The 17,776-nt window shown below is 38.0% G+C and overlaps 1 protein-coding gene across 7 annotated transcripts in view; it reads right to left on the bottom strand.

Moving 5' to 3' along the window:
- tcf4 (transcription factor 4) overlaps nt 1-17,776 on the bottom strand; it is a 243,408-nt gene that overhangs the window by 71,874 nt on the left and 153,758 nt on the right. For 2 of the 7 annotated variants that reach the window (XM_028462066.1, XM_028462067.1), the window contains exon 1: nt 6,522-6,806. The exons of the other annotated variants lie outside the window; for them this stretch is intronic. In XM_028462066.1, the coding sequence (XP_028317867.1) occupies nt 6,522-6,590 (69 nt within the window). In that variant the 5' untranslated portion in view covers nt 6,591-6,806. Of the gene's footprint in view, nt 1-6,521; nt 6,807-17,776 lie in introns of those variants that run through there. 7 annotated transcript variants of the gene reach the window in all.

Here is a 17,776-nt window from a genome sequence, read left to right as displayed (position 1 = left end):
CTTCTGATTTAAAACACGGTGGTGCGTCCTGAATTTCAAATCCTAAATAGATAATGCCTTTTGCTCTAACAAATAAAATTAAAAATTAAAAAATTAAAAAAGTGCTGCGATTCAATTTCAGAGTATCGACACCTTTATTAACTGCCTCACGGTTCATCTTTACATCCCTAGGATGCACCGATTGGTGCAGATTTCCCTTATTTTGGTGATCGGACAGAAAATTGCAATCGGTGCAACCCTGATAATAATATTAAAAAACCTCTCACAATAGTCTCTGAATAGTGTGACCTTCATGGAAGCTGTAGCTGCTGTTAAATGTTCTCAGGCAGTGTTGTGCACCGCTTAGTGAAAATGCACCATTGACGGCTGTTCTGCAGCGCTGCACTGTCTCATTATGCTACCTTTTTGTTGTGTTGTTGTATCAAGTGTGACAAGCTGTCCAGTGCTTATCAGTGAGTCCATGCAGCCTCCCTAACAGCTCACCCACAGCATGACTGACCCACTAAACACACACACACACACACACACGCGCGCGCGCGACATCCTTAAGCCTACATTTCTTCTGTCAATGCTACAGTGAGAGCATTTGTTACAACACAGAAACACACTTGCATGTACACACAAACAGTACTTAATTTGACAATGATATTTAATTTACCAACCACAGACATTCTGCGCTGTCTGAGGCCACACAGACCGGAAACCAACTAAACCCAAACAGCCATGTCACACATCAGTGTCAGTGTGCAATGAAGAAGAGACACTGTTATACAGCAGTGTTGGATATAAAGCTCCAGTAAAGCCTACACTGTAATGCTCTTTAACAAACTCAAACGGAGACACTTTTAACTAGGAGTGTCTCGATCCGATATCGATATCGGTCCGACATTATGTATGGATTCATGCTGATATCGGATCAATATCGGTATCGGCTGACACACAAGGCTGCAATATCGGTATCATATCGGAAATGAAAAAGTTGTACCTACTTTTAACTGAAGCCAAAGAATTGAAAAATCCTTTGAAATGTTTCTATTGTATCCTTTGTAAAAACGTAGACTTAATTTCAATTAGGTCAATTATATATTTAACATATATTAATGTTACATCAAACATAAAAAACCATATGGTTAAAAATATGTGATAATAAACCATACAATAACTGTGCAGCGTCCAATCAGAAAAGAGCGTAATGTCTTCTCATCAGTACAGTCAGCCAATTAGAATGTCACAGTTGCTGCTGCCAAGGTCTCCTAACCTTCCAATATGGCTGCCACAGGGCTTGTTGTGTGCAGCTAAAAGGCATCCATGCCCCGACGGCCCATGTGGCTGCACGGCCAAGCCGACCAGATACACAGAACACCGCTGCCTATCCCCATATGCCAGCCGACAACCTTGATGTTCAGAGGGTTGGATGGTGCTGGCAGACACTCAGTCATACAGGAATCAAACCTGCGACTCGGCAGCAGACAGTGAGCTTTGGGTCGGGGTGGAAATTCCCAGCAATCCCAAGAATGTGTTCGGCCCTGCTTTACTGTCCACCTTCCCTAATGGGACGCGCGCACGCACACGTACGCACACACACGTACACACGCGCACACAGACACAGAGAGATGGCTCAGTGTGTGTCTGTGTGTGGATGTGCATTCACGCTATTTTGGCAGCTGTGACCTTGTCCATTCAAGTCAAAGATTTATAAAGACAGAAAAAAAAGTGACCACAGGACTTGTTATACAACCTGCTCTGCATACCATCAATGAGAAGCAGCAGTACTCAGCTTTACTCAGGATTTCATTTAGGGGCTTCATAAGAAAAGAATTTGTTCTGTACATGCAAAATAATAAATAAAAAGTAAAAAATCATTTATGAACTCAATTTATTCTAATTACCAATAATTTTACATGTTTCATCTTTTAATCTGAATATAGTTTCTGGTTGTTCTCCTTCTCCACTATCTGCATGACACTGCAGACAGCCACGCTCTGTAAAAGCATTTACAAAAAGGAAAAATTGGACAGAAAAAAATTAATTATTTTATATTTTTAACCACTTAAATTAGGCATCATTAAAACCCCAAGGAAGCCAAAAGACAAAACATAATCATACGTTAAATTTGGAGTTTAGTAATGCACATATTTACAGCCACTAGCCAGTAATGGAGAAGGGACTAAAGCACATTTAAAATAGAGGAGAAACAAACAACAACTGTGAATGCTAAAGCAGCAAAGAGGAACGTCAAGCTTTTATGCAAGATTAAACAAGAGAGCGTGTCATTATCACCAAACATATTCATCAGCCAGTGAGCTTTATATTTCAAACATGTGACAACTATGACATCACTAACGACCAGCTAATTAGCCTCCTCCCTTACATTAGTAATGAAGAGCAGAAATGTGCAATAATTCAGGGAGGATAGGACAAGTCACTTTCTTCTGAGTCATTTCATTTTTTTTACTTGAGAAATTGCTGCCAATTGACAAAGAAGGTCAGGTGCAGACGAGTGTTGATAGTCCAAAACTCTGATTTAAAACACTCAAATATGTTCAGATATTTAGGCATCAAAATACAAAAAAGTACCATTTTTAGCCTCAAATTACGTTCAATAAAATGATAAAGAATACATATTCTTGCACATGTCAAAAAGGATGTTTACTTAAAATCACACGTGAAGTATGTGTTCAAAATGAGCAGTGAACTGCAAATGTGCTCAATTATGAACCTGCTTTTTGTTGTGATGTTGAGCAAGAACACACACACACACACACATACACACACATTATAGATTTGTAGAAGGATTAGGCTTTAAAACTGAATGAAGTGTCGGCCTTAACTCACATACACAAACACACACAAGGTTTGCACGCGCACACACACACACACAGACACACACACAGGATTACTTTAAAATGGCAAGACAGGACCCAAGAGACCCACAGCACTGACACAAGCCTTGATTAAAAAATATATATATTTTTTAAAACAACGCATTAAAAAAAAAAAAGAAAGAAATCAAACAAACGAACAGAAAACGGACAAAAAGAAGCACTAAAATAACAAAATGGTCTTTTTAAGGAGTTGTTCAAACAGAAAAAGACAAGCAGATGGAGAGGAGGCCTTCTCACAAACACACACACACATTCGTACACACACACATTCATACACACGCACGCATACACACACAAAGTGTCTATTTATAAAGTTTTAATTGCATAACATGCAGTGCTCTAATTCCAGCCTACTGAGCACACAGGATGTCCACACTGGTTTCACAATGAGACACACACACACACACACACACACACACACACACACACACACACACACACACACACACACACACACACACACACACACAGTTCAGTTTGTAATTATTGTTGTAAAAAACAAATATGACAAATATGAGAAGCTGAGAAAGGTATACAATTTTTAAAATGTTAAAGAAACAATTATTTTAAAATCAGTAAATTGTTTATCTGAGACAGACTGATAACTGCATTCAGCCAATGGGATTTTACTGCAAAACTGTGCTTTTCAGCATTCACAACATATTCGAACAAGCGTTTGTTTACAGGGTGTTTTTAATTATATTTTTTTATTTAAAAAAAATAATCTTATTAGATTAAAAAAAACATTTATTTTGCAATCTTACACAGTTGGAATGACTTCAAAAAAATGCCCTGATTCCAGTTCGCTAATTCATTCCTTCTCGTCATTCGACATTGTATCCTGAAGAAGAAAGTAATTGCCAAAACTACAAAGCCGACAAATAAAAGCGCCAGTTCAAAGTGTTTAAAAAGTGTGTTTCCTGGGGCTGCACGCTGGGAGCGGACTGCAGGATTTTGGCAGGCGGCTTCAGGACTCCCCTAATTAAAACTTACTGAATATTCAAATGAAGAGTTAGCATAACAATAGCCGGCTGGCCGGGCCGCCTTTAAATGAGGCCTTTTGTTTTTAGCAGGGCTTTCTGCTGCCTCATTAAGCTGCTGGAGCTTAAGTTAAGGAGTCGACAGCCGCTAACCGAAAGCTCGGGCCTCAGCCCTCACCCACCCCTGTCCTCCTTCTTCTCAACACCTCCATCCCCCTTTCCCTAACACACAGGCGCACACACACTCGCTAAATCAAAGCCGCAGAATCAGCTTCTGCCCTGTTCAATCACATTGGTCTGTTGCGGATCTTTCCCAGTCTTTGCAGCTTCCTCTCTCAAACCCCAAACTCAATTCGTCAGATTTACCCCCTAACCATTAACTTTCTCATTTCTGCCTCTGTGACATTTTTGGCAGGCCTGGTTTCACTTTTGGATCACTAAGGGTTTCATAAACCCTCAAAATGCTCCAAAAGCAGCTCAATGGAGACAGTTATTACTTCAAGAGCGCGACTGCCTTTATGTCTCTTACGGTTGGAGAAGGGATGGGTATAAATGAGCTGTGACACAGAGACGGGAGTAAAGGGAAGACAGAGCAGCTTGGCACTGGATCAAATCCATCAGCACAATGTGCCATCCAGCAGCACAGCCACCAAACAAAGCTTTGGTGCTGCGTCGGGCTCCGTGGCATCACCCAAAAGACAAGGTATACAAAGAAGGCCCTTAGCAGAGAACAGGTACAAAAAAACATCCCGAGAGCTGGTGATGGCCAGCAGCCGAACGGGGGCCGGACACCCATCAGCCACTGAGAGGACAGAGGATGGACTGTTGGAATGAAGCTCCAACAAAAAGGCCTCTGTTTAAAACCATTAGATTACAGCCAGTTCATAACACAAGGCCACACAATACAAAAACAAGTGGATTTAAATATATATATATATTTAACATTGGAAAAGAACATATAAAACATCTGAATTTCCTTTTACAAATGATATAATACAATAAATTACATTTCAGGAACTAATACTAAATTAATCTAATAGATATAACGAAAAATAAACAATTAAGGTAAAAAGGTGCAAATTATTTACCAATTAAATAAAAATGCAGTCTTTAAATTTACTAAATAAGGCAAACATTTATTAGACATTTCTGTGTTTAGCAGAATTAGTTTAAACTGTAAGTAAGGGCCTCAACACTGTCGTCACGTGGTTTTGTATTCAACGTTTTAAAACTACGCTTTTATTTCAAGATAGGAATTTTTTTACACGCTGTTTTTATTGTGTTTCTGACAACCTCTCCACATCCTCCCTTCTCCATGAAAAGCAACGGAGACAGAAGAGGTGATGGTTCAGATTCAGTCAGACAGACAGACGGAGCGATGACAGGTGGATCCTGCAGGAAAAACCCAGGCCCCCTCGTCTTCATTTGCACCTGCAACTCACTGACATTCCTTTCTAGATGTTCCTGGCATTGTAAGGAAAGCTGCAGAATGCATTCACCTTCTCCCAGCTTTAACATCCATTCCACCCCCTCCACCTAAATCACTTCACCCCTGATTTTACAGGTGGGGGTTACGAGCCACACAGGTTCACAGGAGGTCAGGCACAATCACACCTGCTGGATGACTTTCTCAGACATTTCCCCTTTCTTTTTCTCTCTAACATATAATAATTAGACCAATATTGTTCACTTTAATTCACTTTAATTTAATTACTTCTCCAAAGAAGTTCACAATTATTAGTCTACTAATTATACTATTATAAAGGTGGATATAGATTTATTTTTCATGGCTATTAAATTTGGTTATTGACAATCATAATAATAAAAAGAATAAAAATCATAAAATAATAGCAAATATAATAGTGAATGTATTAAAAATGTTTATGCTGGTATTTAAAAATACATAGCTATAGGCGAGTCAAACAAATAATAATTTAACAACATACATTTTACAAATACATTACAAAAGTATTTAGTTTAAAAACGGTCCCTTTGAAAAAAAGTGTATTATGACAAAAGCAGGCACGCGCCAGCAGACTTAATAAAATTAACAATATATGTATATTATACTTTTTTTTTTTTAAACCGGATTATATATTTCGTTGTCATTGAAATGTTATTCAATACTTAATATAAAATTAGGCCCAAACAAATAAAACACACGCAAGCGCACGCACGCACGCACACACTCACACACACACACTCACACACACACACACACACACTGAGAATGTCACTTTGTGTGTCGTATCAATTACACATTTCAATAAACGAAAAAAAAAAAAAAAAATTTACTCAAATTAATTAAAAAAAAAATTAAACAGAGAAAGCGTATGTGAAAATGTAGACTTTAAAGAAACACACACAACTATACACACACACGAGACACGGACCGCATACATTTATCGTCAATACTACAACGATATATATATATCGTATATATATATATGGTCCCTGACCGACAGTCCACGAGCCGCGCATATGTTTGACAGCGTCCTTCCATCGTTTGTATAAACCTTAACATCTTTTTACGTCCCACGCACGCACACACACACACACACACACACACACACACACACACACACACACACACACACACACACACACACACACACACGCACTGTTACATTCATGCGGACAGAGCCGTCGTACTCACCGCTTTGCCGTTGTAGTAATACATGAGCGAGCTGCCTGTCATCCCGGGAATGGTGTACGCACAGTACATCGTTCCTCTCCTCCGCGGGACCAACAAACACCAAGTGTTGGATTCTTTAGCGCAACACTCCCCGCGCCACGCCTTTCGTCGTCGTCTCCACCTTTGCTGCTTCTTTTCGGAACTTTCCCTGTCTCGCTCTGTCGTGGCCGCACAACTATCACCGCTGGGCTGCCACGATTTTTACCAAGGCCCACAATTCCTTCACTCTCATGTTCACGTATGGCAGAGCCGAGGAACGCTGAATATGCAAAGTAGGCAGAGAGAGAGCGAGAGAGAGAGAGAGAGAGAGCGCAACGGAGAGAGAGAGAGAGAGAGAGAGAGGGGGGGGGGGGGGGGGGGGGGCGTACCCTCACTCTGTTCAAATGTTGCTCACGCGAGGCGCTCGTGGACACGCGCGCGGTCGCCGACTCTCGTTTAAACTTCCCACGTTAAATGTGTAAAGCCAGCATCCATCCATTCCCCATCAATGCTCTCGTGATAAACCCTCCACCCCACCCACCCTCCCTCTCTCCCTCCTGCGCGAGGAGCCGCGTGCCTTTGAACTGAGCCGAACATTCACTTTTTCCTCTTCCTCCTCTTCTTCGCTTTACGCTCTCATGTTTTCCTGGCTACTTTGAATGTTTATGACTTTCTTTCACCCTTTCCATCTTCTCTTTCCACCATTTCACAGACCATTTTCCTTTAAAGGCGTTTTAGTCACTCCACAGCATCTGAACTCAGATGTGTGTCTCTGTATGGAAGGTACCATTAATATATGTGGCTATTTGGTGCTTTAATGCTTCACTAGCACAGCATTAATATAACATGACTGCTTTGAGTTATTTTCATGCCATTTATGATGCACATTAAATAATACAAATCCAAAGCAAACGTTTTTAGATGAACATCAGCTCACAGATTAGATCTGACCACATGGTTGAACTTTAGTTCTCCTGTAGCTAGTGGCCACTGGGAACATCACAATAGTTTAAGTAACAGGGATGGTCAAAGGAAGTAATCCAACTAAAACACTTACACTGTTTCTGACTCCATCAATAACAGGTGCTGTGATAAAGAAATACATATGAAATACAGATACAAATATGTTCTTAAATACATTCTCACCTTTGCATTTCATCTCTTACTCAAACACATTTTACATATTTTTCCATACATAGCATCTCTCTCTCTCTCTCTCTCTCTCTCTCTCCCCCTAATATCGCTACAAATATATACATGTACTTATACTGTATACTTGTAACAATATAAAACATTTGAAATTTCTCCCCAGAATGAATACATTTTTTAATTAATTATTATTTATTTTTTTTAAATAATAATACTTCGTTCATTTCAAAAAGTGTAAGATTCAACTTTGGATTTTTGGATAAGGAAAATAAGGACAATATTTCTTCCCCATCCTCATATTTCTTTTTGTTTTTTTTTTCTTATTCCATTTTCAATTATTTTCTTTTTATTTCATTATTTAAAGGCTTCTTTTTCCGATTCAATTTTTCTGGCTTACTTCTTGTTTTTCACACTTTATTCACATTTCCTTTTCTATAAATCTTGCTAATTTTTGTTCTTTTTTTGAAACTCCATTTCCTCTTTAGCTTTTATCAATTGATACATTTCTGTAGTTACTATCATGACCCAAACTTAACCGTTTTTCAGAAATACAGTGTAATGAACAACTAGGTTGCTATGGAGACAAACAGTGACATCAATCTTTGTTTTCCCTTTTAATGAGTCTTAGATACAAAAGGCTTTTTGTTCACAAAGCCAACATTTTAATCAGAGTTTAAATTCCTCGTGCAATTGTCTAACAGAGTTCACCACAAACAGTTTGAAGTCATGACGGAACATTTATCTGTGTACATGTCAAAGTAAAATAGGTCAGTTTAAAGTGATTTTTGTTTTAATATAAAATGAACTAAAGCAATGATCATTGCTGGTAAATGGTTGACTGCTTGTTCGGCAACATGATTTTCTCAAAATAGTTTGGTAACGGATCTTATCCTTAAAAAAATAAATCATTTTAAAGACATCTTCCAAAGCTTGAATGGGATTTTTCAATAATTTGACTTCATCAGCACAGAAAGGGTTCAGAAATGAATTACGTACAGTGAGTCTCACTGCAATTCCAAACAGTTTCCACTCATTTGTATAGCATTGGAATACTTGATTTTGGTGTTTCAAAATGTTCTACTGAAGATTGTTGTGATCCATGGTGCATCATTTAATTGCTCAAGCCGCTGTCAGTTTTCTTCTTGTACAGCGGCAACATTGACGATGGCTGTGACATCATCATTTAGGAATTGACTTTGCCCACCTGAACTTTGACATCACTACTTTATCCCAGGGACGAGGTTGGGAGGAGTGTAATGAGTCGCCAAACTGCAAGACATGCACTAATTCATGACTTCCAAATTTCTTATTGCATCGTCATCATTAATCCTATTTACGAATATAATAGACTTAAAAACAAGACATGTTTCCCAAACCTCTCCTCCTCCTCTCTCTCTCTCTCTCTCTCTCTCCCTCTCTCTCTCTCTCTCTCTCTCTCTCTCTCTCTCTCTCTCTCTCTCTCTCTCCCTCTCTCTCTCTTTCAGCTTTAATTTGATTAAAAAGCGAGCTACAGGAAGGGGAGGGAGGGCTGATGCACATCTAATAAGTGGACCATCTGTCTGCAGCGCTGGCAGCCTCCCAGCATTGTACCCAACCAGACTGCATGGGAAATGAAGGGAGAGATGGACTGATGAAGGGAGTGATGGAAGGAAGAGTAACACAAATTTAAAAAGGGAGACCTGGTTGACGGTAAATTTGCAGAGACAGTGTTAATTTTTCCGACACCTACGTGAAAAACACACTAGCAAAGGCAAAGTACCGTAGAATGAGGAGAAGAAGAAGAAGAAGAAGAAGAAGAAGAAGAAGAAGAAGGAAATGAGCAGGAAGATAAAACATAAAATAAGGGGGAAATTTAAAATAGTAGCAATAAACACTCAAGGACAACGGAGAAATAATAAAAGGAGGGAAAAAAGGTGGATGGTAAGGCTGGCAGAGAATAGGGGGAGAAATGAAGGCTGGAGAGGGAAAGGAAGGATAACAGATAGTTGAGAAACAGATGATTGGCAAGCGTCAAACACAAGGTCAAGGTCTGTCCTGATGAGTGTGAGTTTATTCCAGAAACTACTGTAGGTGCCCTAATCAGATTACAGGCAGACTGACCCTCAATGGACACTTTTTCATGAGAGCTTTAATTCAGAATAGATTCTCTTTGAAATGACATTGTAATTCCAAATGAAAATGGCCATTTCAAAATAAACATTCATACGGACACATTACACACACACGGACATCGGAAAACGAAACAGGCTTCATCGGGGGACATGAAGCCCTGCAACAGGACACAGAGCGTCACAAATGATGCGCAGGTCGTCCGAAAGTTCTCCTCACTTCAAATGCTGTATAGTGGAGGAAGAGCAGCCGTTGCACTAACCGATGGCTTTGATTGGACAAAGTACGATCGTCTGACCCCCGTCTCCAGTACTCTATCTTATTATTTGGGCTTCTATGTTCCAAAAAGAAAGGGTTTGTTGTTTTTTTTCAAGGCAAATTAACGTGTTTTCAATGTAAACCTCAATTCGGAATGACTATTTCCATGTAAACACGAAGCAGAATACTTTAATTCCGAATTATTTAATTCTGAATAATTGATTCCGAATTAAAAAAACATCATGTAACCGTGGCCAATGATCAGTTTGTGATATCAGGACAAACAAGTGTAGAAGATTGCTAGACAGAAAAAAATTTAGAACCCCTAACTTTCATGGAGGTGTCTTTATCAATGGCAAACAGTTACAAACAGCACCCAATGCATAGAAAACCAACAAGGAAGCTAGTTTTTATTCACACTGCGTATCATTTGAAACCTAAAATATAACTTAAAATCATTCATTTGGTTTTTATTCTTAAGATATTTGCTTAGATTTACAAAAATAACAAAAAGAAAAAACTAAAAAAAAACAACAAAGACAATTCTCACTACTTTTGATTAAATCTGGTGATAGCATCCTTTTTTTATTACAAGGCAGCTGCAGAGGCAAATACATACATTTACTATGTAAATTCATTCTTTAAAAAAATTGTTTAACTTCACTTGAACATTGTTGTGTTATTGCAAATATGATGAATATTTATCTATTGATAAGTGTCAAACATCAGGTGCAAAAGACAAAAATAAAAAAATCAAACACAGGGCTGGTCTTCTCAACAGGCAACACAGGCGGCCACATAGGGCGCCATCTGCTGGGGGGCACCACATTGCACCCAATTTTTATTTTTATTTTTATTTATTTATTTTAAATAATAATTTTAAAAAGTATAATGAACGTGAAACATATCCTTTACAATCACTGTACATGTTTGCTCTTAATTGAATATTAATATAAAAAATGTGTAACTGTGCCTGCTAATCTTCTGCCCATATTGATATATATATATATATATATATATATAATTCTATTGTGTTGTTTGCACATTGTGTTCTTTGGTTTTAAGATTTGTGTTACTGACTAGTAAAACCAAACAGGAAAGTAGAAATGTCCTTGTACTGAAACCTTTATATTTTCATTTCTGATTGCATTGTTCTGTATTACTTTTGGATTTTGCACAATTTTTGTTATTGTTCCCTTGAGACATTTGCACTATACCTGTAGGTGTTTTATATATATATATATATATATATATATATATATATATATATATATATATATATATATATATATATATATATAATTTTTTTTTAAATAAGTCATATTTTTTTTCAATGGTTTGTTGTGTCGCAGAATTGCATTGTTTTGTCTTGATATTTAAAATAAATAATAATGTGTACATACTGTGTATAGACTTGAAAAAAATAAAAACATCTATTTTTATTTAATCATGTTGGGGCGGGGGCACCAAATGACCTAAAGCCAGCCCTGATCAAAGACATAATAAAACGTGGCAGCAGGTTTTAATCCCTTGAAAATTAGCTATACTTCAAAGTTTGAATTTCCAAAAATGTGAATTTACAAGTCTGAGTGTGTGTGTGTGTGTGTGTGTGTGTGTGTGTGTGTGTGTGATTGTCTCTCTTTAAGCCTTTTGATGTATTGGACACCTGCCCAAGGTGTACCCGGCCTCATGCCCCACGTAAACTGGGATGTGTGCCAGCACCAGACAACCCTGATGGATATTCATGTATTTGAATAAGTAAATGTAGCTTTTGTTTTTATCTGTAACAGATTCACAGGAACACGGGAAAAACAAAGAATTAGGAACACCTGTATATACTTCTCTCTAGGTGGCCTCGGTTCTTACGCAGAGAATTAAAGGCTGATTTTCCTCCAATATACAAACTGAGAGACTTGCAGAGAGCAAATGTGTTTGGAGAGTGTGTGGAAGTGTGACTCTGATGTGAGTGTTTGAGGGCTGCGTGCGTGCATGCTTACGTGCATGTGTACGTGCATGCCTGGCATCTATCTGAACCTCAGCTTGCCAAAAAGCAGTAAGCACAGCACAGGGAGAGTTACAGAGAGAGAGGCGTACGTATGAGCGCTGCTGCGCCCTCATTATATATGCATGATTTAATCTACAACTCAATAATATGCAAATATATTCATATGTTAGTTTCTTAATTAAAAATGCAAAGCAGCCCTTATGGTGATTTTTCTGTGATTTTTCCTTTCAGCCTAACAAACGGAACATTTCGAGAAATTCAACAAATTGGAGGGATCCTGGGCTAGGAAAAAATACTGCAACTTCCTGCATTGGGGGAATAAAGGAGGAGCGTGAAAAATGGCAAACTTTTTAAGGACACTGTATATCTTTGTTTTCTATAAACTTGTGCACTCCGATTTTTTTTTTGGTTTGGGGTTTACATTTCTAACTCCTAGATAGAATAAATTCAGAAAACATTTTAGTTGAAGCCTAATTTGCTCTCCATATACAGCAAATTATCATCATGAATTCTATTCTAAATAACATATCTGTCCTGAAAGACACAGTTTGCTAAATTGTTTAGGAAAAATGTCACTCATTTAATCCCTTTGGGACTGAACTTAAGAGTTTGTCTTGAATGTATTATCGAGTTTTAAGATGATACAATGAATCTTTTTGATATTTTTATTTGATTTATGCTCTACTAAAACACTAAATTGATGTTTTTTCCTGTGCTTGATCTAAAACCATCAAAAACTATGATTTACTTTCAGTAAAAATTTGCTTCAGGCCACTTGGAAGTCAAGGTTGAGTGTCACTGCATTATGGGGCAAAGTTCAAATTCCAATGATGGCTCCCAGTTTGTCCATCTCACAGTGTCGACCCCCGTCCTGAGCTGGCTGTACTTCTCCTTTCACCTTGAATTAGCTACAACACAACTTACAACTTAAGCATCTAGAGAAGATAAGATGGGTGTACTACAGCTGTCACGTAACTCAATCCTCTAACTTAAAGACGTAGAAATAAAGAGACTGTTGTGTTTACATCTTAGGAAGATTGCTCAGCTTTTTTTTCTGAATTGTTGCAAACACAAACACATGCTACAGACGGATAAGATCAGCTCTAACGACATGTGAAGCAGCAACTTCACGAATAGGGATTTTAGGTTTGCAGAAATATATTAAACAACATTCTAAAACAGCAAAATGACTGTTAACCTCAGGGTTATCTCCAACAAATCAAGTCGGGGACTATTGCAGCTACAGGTCAACGTTCACACACTTTAAAAACCATCCTGTACTGCACAAGTCTAATAACAACAACAACAACAACAACAATAATAATAAATGTTATTTATGGGCGCCTTTCAAAAAACCTTACAAGCAGAGTTAATAATAGCAACAATAAAAACATAGAATTACAAAGCAGTAAATATAAAACATAAAAATTACAGTTTAAAAAGGAGGGAGTTAACAGTTTTACAAAAAACAAATTTTAAAACAAAAGTTTTGCAGTGTAGTGGATGGAAATCAGAGTGAGTAGGCTTGTTTGAACAGGTGGGTTTTGAGAAGTGATTTGAAGATGGTCAGAGTCTCAGTGTTTCGGATGTCAGGTGGGAAGGAGTTCTAGAGGTGGGGGGCAGAACGGCTGAAGGCTCTGGACCCCATGGTTATTGACTCAAAGAAGTCCAGTTTGTATACTGTCATAGTAACTGGTAATTGATAGATTTATGCTGGTGTAAATCTCTATTGTCCATTTTCAAAGATAAAACATAAAACCCAATTACCACTGAAACTTGGGGACCTAATTTGGAGGGAAACTTGTTTTCGTCCTCCTGAGATGTTCCTGCAGCTCCCAGTGAGTCCTGCAATAAAGGCTTGCTCAGCACACAGGGCTCAGGTATGATTTTCAAACCGTGTGCTGTGTGAAAACAATGAGTAAAGGATAGAGCTAATCCACACCACCAGTATGATTTACAGCCATGTGACAGAATGCAAGTGTTTCATGTATGTGTTATGAGGCTGAAACCAGACCTGTCATAGCAACAATAGTAGGCTGAAAAGAACAATTTAAACACGGACAAATGGACAGCAATATCTGCTATACAAAAATTGCATAGCAGTCGTAAGTGTGTACAAATTGGGCTCTTTTAATTCTGATTTATTCTTTTCTAATAATTATTGAGGTTGTGCACATGTAAATAGAACCCACAGAGAAGCTACTGAAGGCAATAAACTTTGCGTAGCCGTATTAGCGTCACACTGATAACTCCACCAATCAGAAGAACGATTACTACAGAGCAGACCCAAGCAAGCAGTGTCACCAGGTTGGCTGGGTTTCCGCCTAATTTGGCTTCTTTTGAACGTTGTGTGCTGAAAAGCATTTTTACGTTTTACATTTGTGTTCAGGAAGGAAATTGTGTCTCAGATCTGGCAACCCTGCAGCGCAGAACCTGAGCTGCATGTTGTTTAGTAGCCTGACTGGCGCTTAATACTATCATCATCCATCCTGTCTGTATATACTAGTTGTTTACTGCACACATTTCAGGATTTATCATCTTTAAAGTCCGTGTAAATCAGAAATAAATGTGTGTTATGAGTTTGTCACACCACAGAAACATGTGTCATTGACCACTGAGCCAAATTTGAAAGATGAAAAAAAACAATCACCAAGTATATAAAATTAGGTCTCAAAATCATGGAAAAACAAGCACCTCTCTCTGCTCTGAGACACTGGGGGTGTGTCAGTTAGAGGCGCTGGAACCACGCCCACGTGCGGGAAGGGCACCGCCTCCTTGTACTGTGTCTATGGGGGAGAGCAGTGTGAAAGTGGCTCCAGCGTCAATAGTGCTTCCAAAAGTGCTCGGATCAAGCCAAACGAGGTGTCAGCGGAAAGCTCTGCTCCGCTGAGTCTGAATATGTGCATCCCACCTGGGTGGAGTCAAAACTGCGCCCACAAGAGGTGAAAAATAAAATAGCAGTGTATAAAAATGCTCATTACATGGAAAATGTGGCACCAGTGGACGCGTTTTATTCCCCTGAGTCCGAATATGTGGTTTGTTTTCGGCGAGGGGCCGAAATGCGCCCACTGGAGGAAACGGAAATTTGGTGTGCTTCAGCAACAGGGTCGGGTTTATGCTAATGATGGCTCCGTTACATAACGCAGCTATGATTTCTGACCCGCCCATTAAATCCAGAACACAGAAATTTGAGCCTCGCTCCACATTTAAATTCTAAATGGTTGAGTGACTTTGTACATGTTTTAAGGAATAAATGTTTAGATACATAACAAATCACAAGTTCTGTAACACAAAGAGTAAAATGCCTTGCATTCAGGCACATGTATCATAAATTGCAATGCAATACCAGTTAAATTCTGTCCTGGACTACTGTTCTTTAATTGCTCATTATTTTTGCCAAAAACATTCTTCTTTTCAAAGTTTACAATGCCATTCATTTCTTAACCAAGTCCTACAACCAATTACATAACTTGGACTGTATATATTACATCTTGACCCCTTCACCCAAGGACTACAGTTGGAAATTAGCTTTTAAGCTATAGTCGAGTTTACAAACATTTCTGTTTTTATAGCTTAATGTATTTGTACGCTGTTCTAATAAATGAATAACTGAATGAATTACTTTCTAAACTTATAGCCTAATAATTGCTAGGGATGTTTTAGAGACCATTAAACATTTTAACATATATTAACATCATTCCAACTTTTATTGAAACACGGAATCTTTAACATATTACTGTAAATTCTGCAGCTACTGATTTTGTTATTGATGCGATGTTTTGAATTTCTGTGATCCCAAATTCATTTTAAAAACTCCTGGTAATGCTTTTTGACAACTTTTCATGTTAAGTTCACAGCTCAAACAGGGATAGCTCAGTTGGCACCTGTGAATGGGTGTTTAGGATCACTCTGACGTCTGAGTAGTGAAAAGCCGCTGCATCAGCTGGAAAGGGAAAACCATTCTCAAGCTGTCACAACTCATACAGTGGAACTGTTCTCTTTAAAATGTTCTCCGTTTTCAATGTTTAGCATAGCTCCTACAATAAAGTACATTTTTACTATATTTACTGCAAAAGAACCTAGCAAAAGAGATTTCCTCCCTAAAGAGCAGAACATTATTATGAATATTGAATGTCAGATCATAAATCATTTAACAGTTCGTTTTGTCTCGACAGGCACAGATTTGAGTGTGTGTGTATGTGTGTGTGTCTGTCATGTGATTTCCATCGTGGCCTTGGAGCGAATCAGAGTGACGATCTGTGACTGCAGCCAAATATTTAGGTTCAGGAATGCACTGAGGAACATTCACATCTGCAGCAGGCAGTGCGTGCGTGTGTACGTATGAATGTGTGTGTGTGTGTGTGTGTGTGTGTGTGTGTGTGTGTGTGTGTGTGAGAGAGAGGGAGAGAGAGAGAGCGTTTTGTGAAAGATGTCCTCACAAGGACAAAAAAAGCAGCAAACAACTTAAGGCCGAGGTCATTACATTGACGGGATTCCTTTGAAGCATCAATGAAGTTGTGGGCAAAAAAAAATGTTATTTCTTTCTAAAAGTAAAGCTCGGTGTTGAATCAGCAACTAAACAAAACTCTTGGCAAGTGGGGAGGATGTATCCAGACCAGTATATTTGCAGCTCGAGGAGAGATTGCCATAAAACACGAGGTAAGTTTTAAAGCTAGAGGAAACGACTGAAAGTTAGAGCAACACTGCTCTAAAGTCACTTATATAACATAGATCGACAATGTGAACTCATCTACTCACCAAAGAGCAGCAAATAGTCAGTGATTACATCTTAATGCAGTCCAAACTAGGGCTGAACGATTAATTGTATTTGCGAAATTATTGTGATCATAAAATGCGATTTTCTAATCGCAAAGGCTACAATTTTTTATTTATTTATTTATTTTCTTGTCTTGTATTGTCCTGTTAAGTTCAAAGAGTGTTTAGGAAGTGCAGTTATGTAGATATGTTGAAGAGGTAAAGCCACAGATTTGTTTGCTTTATTTTTGTAATCTGTGCTTTAAAATGTATATTTTATATTTATTTAAAGTTTAAATAAATCCTGAAATTGTTTATTATGAAATGAAATGATTGATTTATTGCTGTGTTCATTGAAAAATACATGACAAGAAGCCCTTGAAAAAATAATCACATATTAAATCACAATATTGAGGTAAAAAATGATTATGTTCCTAAACTGTTCAGCCCTAGACCAAACCTTGGGCACTTTACTGAATTTGGCATCAATGAGTGAAAAAAATCTTAAATTTAATGGACACGAATTTCTACCTAAAAGATGCTAACATAAAAGATTCACAAAATATGTATGTAAAAAAAAAAAAATGCTAAACTCTTGGAATAAGAAGCCTTTGAACCACCTACACTAAACTGGCATTCCTGCTACTGTAACATACATACAATCTTGTTTATCTTTCTAAAAAAGGGAACTAATTAGTTAAAACACCTATAATTATAGAAACACTTTGTTACCTCATACGTTAAAACAGCATGAGCAGGTTAAGTATTAAAGAACAACCATTACTATGAAACAAATCCTTCACAGCAGTTGAATATCGTCTGAGCTGATAGCAAGGCTAACAAGTGGGTTTACGCTAACTGAACTTTATTACACAACCAGCTAGCAGAACACACAAATAAAAACAACATAGTTCCAAGCTACCTTTTTTCTATGACAACGACAACAAGACAAAGACAAGAT

Source organism: Gouania willdenowi, chromosome 12 (genome assembly GCF_900634775.1).
Source record: "Gouania willdenowi chromosome 12, fGouWil2.1, whole genome shotgun sequence".
NCBI lineage: Eukaryota > Metazoa > Chordata > Actinopteri > Blenniiformes > Gobiesocidae > Gouania > Gouania willdenowi.
Note: the sequence above shows the minus strand (reverse complement) of the source record. Positions and strands in the feature narration are given on the sequence as shown.